The sequence below is a fragment of the Microcaecilia unicolor genome, chromosome 11 (assembly GCF_901765095.1).
Source record: "Microcaecilia unicolor chromosome 11, aMicUni1.1, whole genome shotgun sequence".
Lineage (NCBI taxonomy): Eukaryota > Metazoa > Chordata > Amphibia > Gymnophiona > Siphonopidae > Microcaecilia > Microcaecilia unicolor.
This window is the reverse complement of record NC_044041.1, coordinates 59,655,687-59,672,038: the sequence shown is the minus strand read 5'-3', so window position 1 is coordinate 59,672,038 and position 16,352 is coordinate 59,655,687. Positions and strand designations below refer to the sequence as shown.

Sequence of the window (16,352 nt, the reverse complement as noted above, 5' to 3'; positions counted from 1 at the left end):
TTTAGGAAACCGTCCAATCCCTTTTTAAACTCTGCCAAGCTAACCGCTTTCACTACGTTCTCCAGCAACGAATTCCAGAGTTTAATTACGCGTTGGGTGAAGAAACTTTTTCTCCTATTTGTTTTAAATTTACTACACTGTAGTTTCATCGCATGCCCCCTAGTCCTAGTATTTTTGGAAAGCGTGAACAGATGCTTCACATCCACCTGTTCCACTCCACTCATTATTTTATATACCTCTATCATGTCTCCCCTCAGCTGTCTCTTCTCCAAGCTGAAAAGCCCTAGCCTCCTTAGTCTTTCCTCATAGGGAAGTCGTCCCATCCCCGCTATCATTTTTGTTTCTGGTGGGCTCACAATTTGAAAAAAAAAAAAGGGAATTACGGACGGGTCATGCCTGCAGTGGTCAGTTGCTCAATTAGAGCACTTTTTTTTTTTTTTTACCCTGGACATGATTGAAACAGGTCTAACTTAGGATGCCCTAAACCTATGACTTGTATGTTTCTCCTTGTTCGATTATTGCTGTTGGACATCCTGTTTTTGGGCTCTCCCTAGTTCTGCCCAAAACATGCCTCCTACCTGCTCCCAACACACCCCCTTGCTATTTGGACAGCTACAGTGTTGGGATATTTTTTTTCCTGCCTTTCCAAAATTGCTATTTGGATTTCTGACTTTGTAGGGGGCATTTTGAGACGTCTATGTGCTTTGAAAATGAGCACCATAGTATAGCAAATGTTTGTAAAGAAATAAAATTAATCAATCTTTGTATTCCTAAAAGTCTGCCTTTATAACCATTAATTTGGCTTTGTAAAGGTGTCATCGCTAGGCAGCTTCTGGATTGTGTTGATGAATCCACTATGGTTCTTTTTTACTTATATATCGTAAGAAATAATAACCTCCTTTGCACTAAGCAGTCAATACCAAGAATCACCCTGCAGTTGGTCAGACTGCCATACAAGTAATTTTACCTAAAAACAAGACTAGCAAACAAACTGCATTTTATATTTTTTATTGACTTTACAGTAGATTACAATGCTTGAACTTCATTTATGCAAAACAAAGCTGAAAGTGAGCCATAGACACATCAGAACAGCAGTGGCAGTCTTAAAAGCCTGAAAGAAAAACAGTGTGTGAAGAGGAAAAGTAAAAGGGAAGGACAAGGGCTGATATGTGCAGCTGTTACATCCCCAGATTTACGTGTCTAAAGAACTTGCAGGCAGATGATCAGAAGCCCCGCACTGTTCCAAACAGCACTCTAAAATTAGCATCGGAAGAGTGCGGGGCTATACCCCCCCCCCCATGATCAGAGCTAATAGCATACAAATATAGGCAAGCTATTAGCTCTGATCATATATGTACTTCTGCAGGAGGACTGTGCCTGGGCATGCGCCCAAGGCGCAATCCTACCACATAAGTTGTTTGAAAGGTCCAGGCTGTCCAAAAAAAAAAAAGCACGAACCTGTCAAACATTCCAAGGGGCAGGACCTCCAGAACCCCTCCCTCCCTGACAGAGCAGACCCACCTGGCCAGACCTGACGACCCCTCCCGACGGAAGATGAACCGATGACTCCACCCTGCCCCCCCATGGCAGAAAAGACCTCCTTGGTGGTTTAGCGCCCCCCCTTACCCTGACCACCCCTCAAACAGAAAAGACCTCCCCTTACCCCGACCAGCACCCCCCCCAGATAGAAGAAAATCTGGTTGTCTAGCGACCGCCTCCATACTTTTGATGGAGGGAGTGTTACTCCCTCCTCATTCCAGTGCCACCTGCAAAATGGCGATGCACTGGGTGGGGAATTTCTCCAAGCTAGCATAGGGTTTGCAGCGGGAGCAGTGCCCTTGTTTGGAATGCAGGTGACCCTCGTTTGCTTGCATTTACATGCAATTAGCGGTCGGAGCCAGCGAGTTTGTTGTTACATGTGATCACTGGCTCTGATCATGGGGTGGGAGCAAATGTGCTAGTATGGTGCTATTGGCCTTTAGTGCCCGCGTCTGCTTTTGATCATCTGGGCACTGGAGCATTCACAAGCTCTTAAAAAAAAAAAAAGAATCCAAAAAGGAGAAACGTTCAAGGGATCACAGCAGGGGCTAACTTTGAGCTCCTTGAACAGTGGTACCACTAGGGATTCTCTCCTGGCATTGTGCATATTTACATTCCTAAAGAAAGGTGTATCTGTTTTTAACTTGCTGAGCTGCTGCTGCTGTTGCTGCTTCATTTTACTGGAGAATTTATAGGTGGTAAAAAGGTGGAGGAGCCAGACAGCATAGGTTGTAGTTACAGCAAGACCATGGGCCTTATTCAAAAGTACAGAACAGAAACACATCTTTCTGAAGTAGACCCCACATCTGGTAAGAAGAAAAAAAGGATTATACCAAGACCCCAAGGCATTGATTATTTCACATTTGTGGGAGCTTCGACATTCCTTCTGCAATCCCACTTGTCCACAGCTTGGGCCTGGGGATATTTCTCAACTGAGATGTGAACTAGCAGAGATTTGTAATAAGTTATGGATCCCCTCTGCTAATAAAGTGATCTGCACCTGAAACAGTTATTCCACAAAGCAGATGGTGCCTCTGTTAGGACAGGATACTGTTAGTATCAACCATCCTCTGCTTCTTACATAGCACATTTGCTGTTCAGCTTGACTTTTTCCCAGTGAAAGCACTTTAATTTTTGAAAGTACGTTTTTATGTATTTATTTCTTTAATGGGCTCGAGAACCACATTATGCCCCAACAGCCTGAACATCAATTCAATACAATTTTCACAACATTCAGCAATACATCAGCTGACCTTTCTTCTTAAGACATTTTTAGCCCAATGTTTTCAACCCTCCCCCCATGATAGATAGATAAAACCATTTTGTAACAATTCACTTCACTTGTGTAGCCAATATGGATTAATGATACACGTCACATCTAAAAAAAAAATAAAGTGCTATAAAAAATACACCTAGGCATACTTTATAGAATATGCCTAAATTTCCATGTGGCTTATAAAATACGTCGAGCACCCATCCACTCAACTAAATTTAGTCACAGGTAGTTATGCCAAATAATACTTGGTGTAAATGCTGACACCTGAATTAGACGTGGACCAGGTGTATTCTATAACAATGCGAATAGATTTTAGAAATGCCCATGACCCGCCCATTCCACACCCCATTTTCAACTATGTGACTTAGAATTTACATGCATCACATTACAGAATAAGCTTATGCGTGAGATTGGGTGGCAGAGCCGGTGGGGGGGGGGGGGGGGCTGGTGGTTGGGAGGTGGGGCTAGTGCTGGGCAGACTTCTACAGTCTGTGCCGTGAAAATGGCAGATACTAATCAAGGTCAGGTATACACAAAAAGTAGCACTTATGAATTATCTTGTTGGGCAGACTGGATGGACCATGCAGGTCTTTCTCTGCCGTCATCTACTATGTTACTATGTGTAAATTCTAATTAATGCCAATTAGTGTCAATTGCTTGTTAATTGGCAATTATCAGTGCTGACTGGCTTAACTGTGTGCACAAATCCAGAATATGCATGGATTTGCGCACACAAGTTGCACTATATAGAATTCAGGGTATGTGCCTAAATTACACATTTTCATAGGAAAGAGTGTGTTTATATCATGCCTTTGGAAATTACCATCCTGACACTCTTAACTAATATGACCTTCCCTCCTCCTCCCAAGCATTGCAGTCAAGCATGAAGCCAAGGGACTGAGCCAGGGGAAAGGACACAAAGGGTGGAGAAGAAGGAAGAGCTTAAAAACGCCCACTGCTTATACTCAGAGCTTTGCTTTTCATATATTCGACCACCTGTGGATCCATGTTCTGTGTCTTTAGCGTCTTCATCTTATGAAGCGTCTCATGAGCCTCCTTGACCAGCTCCTTCCCCAGTGAAGCCTCCACCCTCTCACGCCATGCCAACAACTTTGGCCTATTTGCAAAGATATCAACTCCAGATTCTACAGGCTGTAGACGAAGACAGAAGGGCAGTAAGTAGGCAGGTCCTCCCTCATACTGCATAGACAGATCATAGGCAGGCTGCACTCTCAGGGGCAGGAAGGGAATACCATGTCCTACACCCAAACATGTTAAATGAAAGCCAGCAGAGTGACAAGCTAAGAGTGACTTTTCTTTCATCATAAAGGGGCCCTTTTACTAAGCCACAATAGGTTGCCAAATCAACCCTACCCCGGGGGTAGCACAGGTGCCTGGCAGCAATTCCGAAGTTTGCATGTGAAGTTTCCTGGAGTAGAAAATTATTTTCTATTTTCTACTGCAGGGGGCGTTCCTGGCAGTAATCGGCAACGTGGTCACATTATTGCACGAGTAGTGTGTGAGCTCATACCTCCAAGTAAACATGTGGCGGTAAGGGTTCAGGCAGTAAATAGCTGCGCGCTACTCTTAATACTGCGGCACGTGGTATTTGTCGAGCATCGAAATATGACAGAATTACACTACTTTTATACCAACTTCACTGGTTTCCGATTGAAGCCAGAATAAAATTTAAGATCTACATTCTGACATATAAAGCGTTACATTTATCAATTCCATCGTACTTAGCTAATCTTACTATACCATATGCACCGATACGCACTCTTAGATCGCTTACAGATAACAGGTTAGTAATTCCATCACCAATGAAGGCTAGATGAGAATCTACACGAAAGTCAGCCTTCTTTTTTCTATCACTCTCACTTTGGAACGGTCTCCCAAAATTATTAAGATTAGAGGACACATATACCCGTTTTTGTAAAACCCTAAAAAGATATCTTTTTCAAAATACATTTGATAATAATACAGGATAAAGATAAAATAAACGAGATACTAATTTACAGCTTGAATTATTATAAATTTTTAGGTTTGGTGTAACTGTTTTTATTATTTGTTATTATCTTTTGTATGGTTGGTTTGCTGTGCTTTCCTATCAATTACTGGATTTCTTAGATGTTATTTTGTGTGTTTTTAAATTTTTTTTTTTTAACATGTAAACCGTTCTGTTTTGCCAAAGCAATAAGTAACGGTATAGTAAATAAATAAACGATAATATTAGCATACGCCCCATTTTTAAAAAAGGCCTTTTTAACTACCGTGGTAAAAAAATGGCCCAGCGCATGACAATTTCACGTGCCCAAACTAGCGGAGGCCACTTTTAGCGCTGCTTAATTAAAGGGCTCCAGTCCTAATATCGTTTCAGCCTAACCAGGGTGTTGCTTTTAGCATATTTTAAGTCTGGTCAAAAACAGGGATTCTTTCAACCTGTTCTAATGTGATTTCAGCAAGGGCTGGGGTCAAATGAAGGGCTATATCACTTTGGTTATTCATGTGCAACAAGGATAAACTTCATAGAACCTACTGTAGGAATACAGCCCACAGAACCTACACTACTGTCCAATGAATGTGGTTAAGAATAGATTATTAAAAGAAAAATTCATTACAGTATGAAAGAATGTGGCCTGATTTCAACCAGTCACCCTGCAACTCTATCTTAGTAACTTAGTAACCAGTCAACATTTTAACCTGACAGGGGAAAGGCATAGCCACAGTGGCATACCAAGGGTGGGGCAGTGGGGGCGGTCTGCCCCGGGTGCACGCTGCTGGAGGGGTGCAGAGAGCAGCCGCACACCTGTCGGCTCCGCTGGTTCCCTGCTCCCTCTGCCCCGGAACAGGTTACTTCCTGTTCCAGGGCAGAGGGAGCCAGCGGAGCCGACAGCCGCGTGGCTGCTCCCAACACCCCTCCAGCAGTGTGTGTTGATGCAGGGTATGTTGATGTGCCGGGGGGGGGGGGGGGGTGTTGATGTGCCAGGGGAGGGGGTGTGTTGATGCGCCGGGGGGATGTCGTGCTGCACACAGGGGGGGGGGTGCGCAGTGGTGATCCGCCCCGGGTGGCAGCCGACCTAGGAACGCCACTGCATAGCCAGACCTCATTTTGAGAAGGGGCATGAGCCCAAAGTGTCTAGGGGGCCACATTTTGCCATACCTCCCCGCCTCTCTCAATCCCTGCCATAACCTCACATACCTGGGCTGGTGGGGATCTCCAAGTCCTGCCAGCATCGTTCCCGCAGTGATATTCGCCACTGCTCTGCCTGCCCTGCTTTCCTGCCCTGGTGCTCATGCTTGTTTTTAGTGAAATTGAGCATGTGTAAAGCTTGTGCATGCTCAATTTCACTAAAAACTAGCAAGTGCATGGGGGAGGGGGAAAACAGGGCAGACAGCGCAGCGGCAAATATCGCCGCAGAAAAGCATCTGCTGGCAGGGCTTAGGGACCCCTGCCAGCCAAACCAGCAGACTTTGGGGGCCCCAATGGCTATGCCGCTGTAACAGGGGGATACAGAGGCCCCCCAGTTCTGGTACTGCAGCACAGCCAACGCGGGAAGAGGAAGCAGATCCTTGACCCAGGCTCAGAGTCCTGGTACAAAAAAATAAAGAGTTGGATGAAACACACAGTCCAGTGCAGTATGGTACAAAAAAAATCACTTTTATTCAAACGAGCCAAATACAGCCACATTTCAGGGGTATAAATAATGGTCCTGTAGCCTTATTCAATCTCCAAGCATAAAATTATATCTGACAGATGTATCCCAATAATAATCCACTGATGAAGCCACAGGATAATGAAAATCCTGGTCACTGAAGCTTCATCAGGCTCATTTGAATAAAAGTGACTTACCAGACTACGCTGAATTTTATCCAACTCTTTTTCATACCTTTGGGGTTTGTTGTGTTTGTTTGTTGGCTCATGCCTATTTTTAGTTTGTTTCAGCATCCTAGTACTGTGGCACAGCCAGCAGGGCTGCACAAGGTGGGTCCTGGACCTAGGTTTAGAGTTCTGGTAGCAGGAGGCAGGTCTCACATTCAGGTTCAGAGTGTTGGTACAGCAGCACAGCCAGCAGGGGGCAGTCTGAGACCCAGGCTCAGAGTCTTTGTGCCGGAGTGCAGCCAGCAGGGGAGGAGGCGGGTCCATGACCTAGGCTCAGAGGTTTAGGTAATGCAACACTGCGGACTGGAGATATTTTTCAAGAGATCTTTAGCTCTCACCTGTATGAGCTCTGTGAAAGCAACCAGGTCTGCCAGGGAAATCTCCTCCCCAACAATAAAGGGCTTGTCCTGCAGGAACTTCTTCTCAAGCTGCTGCAGGGTTGTGCTCATTTCAAGGGATGCTGCTTCCATCTTCTCAGGGGGCACCTGCTGACCCACAAATAGGGGAGTCATTACCTGCAGGAGACAAGTCAAGATTAGAACTTCTTTGCCTGCTCACTGGAAGATCTAAATTAGGAATTTATGACTTTGTAGTCAACTACTGATCTGACCAGTTACAGAATAATCTCTAGCTCTCTCAGAGTTCAGTACTTCCTCATCTCACAATCACACAGGCACAGATGGAATTAGAATTTATTATTTCTAAACCACCTTTGTCCAAAGCAGAATAATAATAATTAAAAAACAGATGATACTTTCAAACAGCAAGAATCACAGAGACACAGATTAAAAAAAAAAAGAATAATAACTTGCAGTAAAAGTCTGTGTGTCCAAAAGTCACTTAACCCTCCTTTGCCCCATGTAAGCCGCATTGAGCCTGCCATGAGTGGGAAAGCGCGGGGTACAAATGTAACAAAAAAAGCAAAACAAAAAAAGGAACAGCAGTGTTCCAAGTAGGCACAAAATATGCTAATCAAAACAGTCTCTTAGCTGTTTTTTTTTTTTACATAGCTGTGATTCAGTCTTTAGCCGCAGTGGTACCTTATTCCACTCTACAGGACTCAGTATGGAAAAAGAATCAGTCCTATGAAATCCAAACAAAAATGATGAAAAGAAGGTACCACATTTCTCTTGAGATCTTAGCACATTCGCGAGGATGTGTCGTGGTATAATGCAGCGGCGTAGCTAAGTGGGACCACGGGGGCCTGGGCCCCCCCAATTTCTTCTGGGCTCCTGGTTTTGCTGGCGGGGGTCTCCAAACCCTGGCAGCTGAAGTCTTCATCCAGCGCCGGTCTCCGGCGCCACCGCATTGCCTGCCCTGCTCTCTCTTCCCCATACGTCCGGCACGCTCCTTTTAGTGAAATTGAGCATGCTCAGTTTCACTAAAAGGAATGTGCCGGATGTGAGGGGAAGAGAGAGCAGGGCAGACAATGTGGTGGCGCCGGAGACCAGCGCTGGACGCAGACTTCAGCTAAGTGATGTAAAACTGAAGGTTCACCTAGGATGCTCACCAACCTTGCACCAGCTCTGCTTTTACCCACACAGAGCATAAAGAATTTCAAACAGTTGCTTTACATGTGGAAACGACTGAAAATTCCCCTCTCCGGGTAGTGTAAACAGCTTTCTCATTACGTGAAGCCAGTGAGGAGTTAAAAGGCATTTGCAGCGGCAGAGAGTGGGCGAGATTGCAGTGGAGGTGGGGGCAGTGAGGCACACCAAAATGTGCCCCCTCCCACCTTGGGCTCTGGTCCCCTCCCACCGCAAGATCTGGCTATGCCCCTGGTATAATGCAACAACAATTTATATAAAATGCAGTACTTCACAGCAGGACACACCAAGTATAATTCAACTAAACCTTTTGGGGAAGGGCTTAAAAAGCAACGTATTACTCAATACTTAAAAAAAATGCTTATTTTACCAAATAGAAACCAGACTAAAGCCCCATGAAGCCACTGTAAAAAAAAAAGGGAAGGGTGGGTGCAGTGTTGGGTAAAATCACTGACAAATATTTCAAATCAAAATCACTAAGTATAATGAATTTGAAAATCTGAATCAGTAAGCCAGTAAACCAAAAATTGAGGCCGATATTCAAAGAAATTTAGGCAGGCAGGAGCCTCTCGCCTGCTTAAATAGTTTCCTGCCTAACCAGGGATATTCAGCAGCACTTAACAGGACAGTGCAACTGAATATCCCCTGAGACCGCCCAAAAAGTGGGCAGGTCAGGGGCGGTGCTGGGGGCAGCACTGGGGAGGAGCCCCAGGTTATGCGGGTGCTGTTAATATTCAATGCTGATGCCTGTATAGTTAAGCGTCTTCATTTAGATCAGCTCAAGAGCTGTCCTAAATAAGGCCGCTTGGCTATGTGGGTGCCGACTCTGAATATTGGGCCAGCACCCGCATAACTTAGATGTGCCGCAAGGGGCAGGAGCAAGGGGGCTATGCTCCTGCCCAATGACCCCGTGTACCACCAGGGTAAGCCTGGAGGGTGGGTCTTCTTGATGCAGGCTGGGGGAGGGGGAGGGAATGAGACAGGGCTTGGTTTAAAAAAGATTATTTGGGACTGGCCTGATATTCAGTCGGGGCCGCATAAAAGTTATGAGGCCCCGGCTGAACATCGGCTAGACCCACATAATCTCCAGGTGGCCAGGATGCCCAAAATTATCCCTGATATGCACTGCCGGTGCTGAATATCGGGGGGGGGGGAGGGGGGGGATAATTTTGCCGGTGATGATCAGTGTTTAAAAAAAATGCTGACTGCCACCAGCTGAATATCGGTGTGTGTGGGGGAGTGGGGGGTGAATCGTCTTTTGAAACCTAACAGATAAATTGTTCTAAAGCTTGTTTTGTTTCAGTAGTAGCAGTTTCTCAAAACGTGGTCCGTTAGGCTGTTGCAATGTGAAGTTTCTATCTGCCCAGCCGCACCAAACAGTCTTTCCACTGGAGCTGGGGTATTGCACCGACTCTAATGAACAGTTTATTTGCAGTTTGCATTTGTTTCCCATCAACTGAAGAACTTTGATTAGCAAGGTAGTCCATAGCCTTGAGTTTTAAAAGTAACAGAAGAGTGTGGACTCGTCATAACCATAGTCACCATCTTTCTGTGGATTGACTCACGGATTGGCTATCTGATCCATTAACCCTCACAACAGTGTCAAGCAACTGGGTGAACTCTTCTCCTTTTTTCTAAGGGAACCCACTTCAGTTTGTACTGCGGAACTACATATACATATATAGTAACATAGTAGATGACAGCAGATAAAGACACGTACGGTCCATCCAGTCTGCTCAAAGAGATAACTCATTATATAAGGTCTGAGGCGATACAACATATGTATACCTGAACTTGATTTGTCCATGCTATTGTCAACTGGATCCAGATTCACCTGACAGGGTTGATCCACTCCTGGGATTACCCCAATGCATCCAGGATCTTATAGCCTTGCTTTTCTTAGAGAATCCAACGGGGAAATGAGAACCACAAGTCCCTGCATGCAATGGGGTAAGCTCAGGACTGGATCAACCCTGTTGGGTGAATCTGGATCTAGTTGACAATCCTATGCGGAACAGAAATAACGGTAAGGATGGCATGGTCTCATCCTTTTGCATGGATGGATTGATTTTGAAAGACAGTCTTGTGTGGATAATTGTCTCTCCTTTCGCATAGTGGAGTTCCCTTGTCTTGAGTTTTGTTTTTTAATATCTGTATGTTTAATGCATTTATTGTTTTATTAACCTAAACTGCTTTGATTTGCTTTGCAACTTTAGTGGTATATCAAGTTTGATAAACGATTTGAATTTTTCCCTACCTTCAACCAGAACAACTGACTGGTATGTCGTCGGATGGTGCTGTGCTGCCAGGCGAGGAACTCATCTACCTGTGCACGTTTCTGTGGCTCCCTTGGGTACCAGTGGTCTGGAATCTTGAACTTGCAGATCAGATACAGAAGGATTGCAACGCTGCAGGGATCGAAGAACATGTGTTTGAGTCTGCCGACATGGCCCCGACTGTGCATAGAGTTCCTCACCCCAAAACAGTTACAGCGATTCCAGGAAAAACACAGAACCCAAACATCAGCTTACTTTATATTTATTTGGATTTTGCTCACACCTTTTTCAGTAGTAGCTCAAAGTGAGTTACATTCAGGTACACTTGTCCATAGACCTGTGCTTCTACATTCTGTAGCCAACTGGATGCTTTTGCTTTGTCACCTGAGAGACCTTCATTGTATGTAAATCTTTCTCCTGTATATTCATTGTGGATATGCTGAAAACCTGACTGGCTAGACTTATCCAGAGGACTAGGTTGAGAACCCCTGCAATTAGGCTACTCCTCCAGTGCAAGACTTAGTCACTGAAGTGAGGAGCTCTTCAGCGCCTGAGTTCCTGTGAATGCGCAGAAATATCACACCTGGGGGACTGAAGCGTACTGCACCACACCTTAGAAGTGACTACTTGGTGGAAACCTGAAGCCAGCAGCAAAGCCAAGAAGGCCAGGAACACTATCGAGCTTATTTTTGAAAGAGAAGGACACCCATCTTTCGACACAAATTGGAAGATGGATGACCTTCTCACAGGGTCATCCAAATCGGTATAATCGAAAGCCAACTTTGGACGTCCCCAACTGCTTTCCGTCGCAGGGACGGCCAAAGTTCAAGGGGGCATGTCGGAGGTGTAGCGAAGGTGGGACTTGGGCGTGCCTAACACTAGGACGTCCTCGACCCATAATCGAAAGAAACAAGGACGTCCCTGACGAACACTTGGACGACTTTACCTGGTCGTGTTTTTCTTACGACCAAGGCACAAAAAGGTGCCCAAAATGACCAGATGTCCACTGGAGAGAATTGGGGATGACCTCCCCTTTCTCCCCCAGTGGTCACTATCCCCCTCCCATCCTCAAAAAACATCTTTAAAAATATTGATTGCCAGCCTCTATGCCAGCCTCAGATGTCATACGCAGGTCCATGACAGCAGTATGCAGGTCCCTGGAGCAGTTTTAGTGGGTGCAGTGCACTTCAGGCAGGCGGACCCAGACCCCCCCCCCCCCACCTGTTATGTTTGTGGAGGAAAGAGCGAGCCCTCTAAAACCCACCACAAACCCACTGTACTCACATCTAGGTGCCCCCCTTTACCTGTAAGGGCTATGGTAGTGGTGTACAGTTGTGGGTAATGGGTTTTGGGGGGTTCAGCACACAAGGTAAGGGAGCTATGTACCTGGAGCAATTTATGAAGTCCACTGCAGTGCCCCCTAGGGTGCCCGGTTGGTGTCCTGGCATGTCAGGGGGACTGGTGCACTACAAATGCTGTCTCCTCCCATGACCAAATGGCTTGCATTTGGTCGTTTCTGAGATGGACGTCCTTGGTTTCGATTATCGCCGAAAATCAGAAACGACCAAGTCTAGGGACGACCAAATTTAAGGATTTGGACGTCCCTGACCGTATTATCGAAACAAAAGATGGACGTCCATCTTGTTTTTAAAATACGGGTTTCCCCGCCCCTGGATCGGGACGTTCTGCGAGGACGTCCAAATTGGCACGATGACGTCCCTTTTGATTATGCCCTTCCATGTGTCAATTCAAACCCCGCACCCAACAAATAAATCCTATTTTTAAAATAGGAAAGTAATCAATTGCCAGAATCTCCCAGACTTCTTATGTGCTAAACCCTGAACTTCCAAAGCAGGACAGCTCCTCAGTCACACCCATAAGCCTGTTCATCCCCTACCTCTCTGCCAGGGTGAAATCTCCATCTTTCAGAGCCGGCACTTTCTGCAGCAAATTCACTTTAGTGAACTTGGCATTCAGCTGCTCTCCTGGATAACAAGAAGAATTAAATAGAATTAGTAACAAGCATAGATAAACACATGGGGGGGGGGGGGGGGGTGAGATTCAGCTGGTAAGAGCACAGGTCTGACTCCAGCTCTTCTTCTAAAGAAGGGCAAGTTACCACTCCAGATCTCAGTGGAGTTCTTCTGAATCCATTTTACAACCACACAGGAACCACTTCAAATAGTTTCATTGCATGGGCTGCAGGGGCACACACTAGGTTTGTTTTGGGGGTAATCATTTATTTATTTATTACATTTGTACCCCACATTATCCCACCTATTTGCAGGCTCAATGTGGCTTACAGAGTGTTATTATGACATATTCATGAGAGGATATTGGATATAATCGGTGGCAGGACGAAGATATTTGAAGAAAGAGAAGGGGGTGTTAAATAGGGTGATGTAGGAGGTGTAATTAGTTGTGTAGGTAGGTTGTGTGGTGATTTGTGTCTTTAGAGGTTCTTTTTGTAGGCTCTGTTGAAGAGATGTGTCTTCAAGGATTTGCGAAAGTTGCTTAGATTGTCCATGGTTTTTAAGGTTGGGGGTAACGCATTCCATAGCTGTGTGCTTCTGTACGAGAAGGTGGTGGCGTATGCTTGCTTGTATTTAAGTCCTTTACAGCTGGGGAAGTTCAAATTGAAGAATTTGCGGGCTGATCTCTTGGCGTTTCTGGGCGGTAGGTCCACTAGGTTAGACATGTAAAGTGGGGCATCTGCGTGAATGATCTTGTGTACGATCGTGCATATCTTGAATTCAATGTGTTCCTTGAGTAGTAGCCAATGAAGGTTCTCTCTTAAGGGTTTCGCACTTTTGTATTTGGTTTGTTTTGGGGGTAATCATGGTATTCAAAAGCAATGTTTGGTTTTACTGGTAGAAAAACTTCTTATTAATACTATCCGGAACTGACCAGTTTGAGGCCCCTGCGGCTCAGAGTTGACCTTTCAATTAACATATTTTCTCCTAACTGTTTATCTTATAAGCCTGCAATGGACTATTCCTAGTAAGTTCTCAACCCTGTGAGGCGCAGCAAGCATATCTGCTTTTCACTATCCCTACAGGCCGATGCTCAAAACTGAACGCGAGACGATTAGTGCCGGACTAGCACCAGCGTTAGTGCGCACAGAATGCTCAGAGGGCTCTAGCGCAGGAGACGTGTGCACCAAAGATTAGCGCAAATAACATGCTAATATAAAACAGATGTTAATGAAGTCATTTCCTATTCCCTCCCAATGCTCAGAGAACAGCACACAAAACAAAGCCAATCATAGCAATGAAAAAAAGAGCATCAGCTCAGAGCAGGCGTTAGGGTTTTTGGAGAGAGGATTTTTCACGATTATTTCTTTCTTTTAAAATCTGCTAGTTTTTCTTTCATTTTGAAGCAGAAGGAAGCCCGTGCAAGCCCCAAAGCACCAGTAGTGAGAAACAAAGGTGCACGAGTCCAAGCAAACCCAAAAGTGAAAGCACACATTGGCGCCTGCTTCCTGCATGTAAACACAGACCTGAAAAGTAAAACATTTTTTAAAAAGTTTATATTTAAAGGCACAGAAAACAGACGCCGATGTGTTTTTCAGGTTTGGGTTTGCCTGGTGCATGCGCACAGGAGCTGGACTTACTGCAAAACTGTTCTGCACGTGTGCCAAACATGTCCTCCTCCTTTCGCTTAACAGTGTGCATATAAGTTGCATACCATTTCCTGAGCATTGGCAAGCTAATGCTATTGGCTTACTGCCAGAGTTCTGAGCATTGGCCTGCTAATGACCCATACAAATCTGTTCCTACATATTCATTGAGGACTACTTTTAAAACCAACCTTTAAGTGTGCTTCCAGTTCCAGGGTTTGGTTATATAATAGTTAAAGAGGATCTGATAAATCTGCAACAGACATTCTTTCACTGTTTTGTAATGCTTTAGTAAATTTTGTTAAATAAAATAAAACAAAACAAGTCACTCCCCAGTGGCATAAAGATGCCTGTAACCATGAGCCCCTCTCCCCAATTCTCTTTCCCTTAGAGTCCTACCCATCCTACTACAATCCGGAAAGCAAACAGAAAGGGATGGAGCAACCCCCGCACCCCCACCTTAGATCAGAGGATGCCAAAGTTTAGCAGCAAGCAGGGAGACTGAACGGAATGCTGGGGGGGGGGGGGGGAGGAGGAAAATTAAGACCATGGAAGGACATGATCTTAGCTACACCTCTGACCTTTCATCAGGTCCACCAGTCTGAAGTGAAAAGGAATGTTAGTTTTCTTGGCGAACAGGTAGACAGCACGACAGGGCTGCGAGAGTAAATCGAGATAGAGCTCCACCGTCGTCATTCTGCAGACAACTTCAGTAAGATCGGGCTCTGACTGACCCCGCCCCTTCACTCACTACTATATCACTCCGGGCTGCCCCCCCCCCCCCCCCCCCCCCCACTTCCCCTTAGCCCCACTGAACTTTCCACCAATCAGGAAAGACCGTGATGACACCTGTCTCCTTTCAAAGATACCCTGAACAGGGATTCTAAAACTCAGGGGCTGGTCTAAGACTCACCACCGCTGAGTCGAAATTGGGAGAAGAGGGAGGGAGGGAGGGTGTTACAAAGCTTTAAGACCCGTGCACTGATGCTAAACTGGCCGGGACGAAGCTAACGTGGATTGTGTAATCCAGCAGAGCCCTGCCCTGAAACTGGGAGAGAGGGAGAGTAACGAGATTCTAAAACCCCTCCTTTGCTCCTAACTTGGGAAGAGGCTAATATGGACTGTCTAACCCAGCAGTGTGCCCGAAGCTGGGAGAGAGAGAAGGAGTTAAAAAGCTCTTGACCCGTGCATTGATGATCCTAAACCGGGCACAGGCTAACAGGGACTTTGTAACCCAGCAATACTCAGGGATAACGAGAAGGTTGTAAAACCTCTGCATTGATCAGTGCTAGGGTGACCATATTTGCAGAGACAACAACAAAAAAAAAGGACAGAAAAAAATAAAAATGGTTGCTACCTTTGCTAAAGAAATATTTAATGTAGCCTTTAGTTAATGAACACACATCATAATAACATAGTAAATGACAGCAGAAAGACCTGAATGGTCCATCCAGTCTGCCCAACAAGAAGCTCATTTTACATGGTATGTGATACTTTATATGTATACCCGAGTTTCATTTGTACTTGCCATTCCCAGGACACAGACCGTAGAAGTCTGCCCAGCACTCTTCTTGTACTAAAAGTTCTGAAGCTAATGTTGCCCTTAAAATTTACACTCAAGCCCATCCATATCTATTCAGTCATGGTTAGGGCATAAACGACGTTGCCACCCAATCTCTGCTAAGATTACATGGATCCATTCCTTCTAAACAGGATTCCTTTGTGTTTATCCCACGCATGTTTGAATTCCATTACCGTTTTCATCACCACCTCCCACGGAAGGGCATTCCACATACCCACCACCCTCTCTGTGAAAAAAATACTTCCTAACATTATTCCTGAGTCTGCCCCCCTTCAGCTTATGTCCTCTAGTTCTACTGCCTTCTCTTCTCTGGAAAAGGTTGTTTGCGGATTAATGTATATTTTCTTATATAATTCTTATATATTTCTTAAATATTTCTTACTATGTTTGCTTGTTAAAATACTATCATGTTTTATCATTACCGTCTTACCCAAAATCCATCTGTTATTACTAAATGTATACTTTCTTATGTATTTCCACTATTCATGATGTATTGTAAGCTACATTGAGCCTGCAAAGAGGTGGGAAAATGTGGGATACAAATGCAACAAACAAATAAATAAATAAAATAAATAAATACATTAATACCTTTCAAATATTTGAACGTCTGTATCATGTCACCCGTTTCTA

The 16,352-nt window shown here is 44.9% G+C and overlaps 1 protein-coding gene across 1 annotated transcript; it reads right to left on the bottom strand.

Moving 5' to 3' along the window:
* Nucleotides 1-3,499: 3,499 nt before the first annotated feature.
* LOC115479947 (glutathione S-transferase theta-1-like) lies at nt 3,500-14,857 on the bottom strand. Its single transcript, XM_030218285.1, has 5 exons — nt 14,722-14,857; nt 12,419-12,506; nt 10,503-10,653; nt 7,037-7,213; nt 3,500-3,967 (listed from the first exon to the last, which is right to left on the bottom strand). The coding sequence occupies exons 1-5, from the start codon at nt 14,834-14,836 to the stop codon at nt 3,758-3,760; spliced, it is 741 nt and encodes a 246-aa protein (XP_030074145.1). The 5' UTR covers nt 14,837-14,857; the 3' UTR covers nt 3,500-3,757.
* Nucleotides 14,858-16,352: the final 1,495 nt, after the last annotated feature.

Excerpts from the sequence above, each read along its gene's own strand:
- LOC115479947 (XM_030218285.1), bottom strand. The coding sequence starts at position 14,836 with ATGACGACGGTGGAGCTCTATCTCGATTTACTCTCGCAGCCCTGTCGT. Across the intron at positions 10,654-12,418 it reads GATTTCACCCTGGCAGAGAG|CGTTGCAATCCTTCTGTATC; the intron begins GTAGGGGATGAA and ends CGATCCCTGCAG. Across the intron at positions 3,968-7,036 it reads CTTTCACAGAGCTCATACAG|CCTGTAGAATCTGGAGTTGA; the intron begins GTGAGAGCTAAA and ends CTTCGTCTACAG.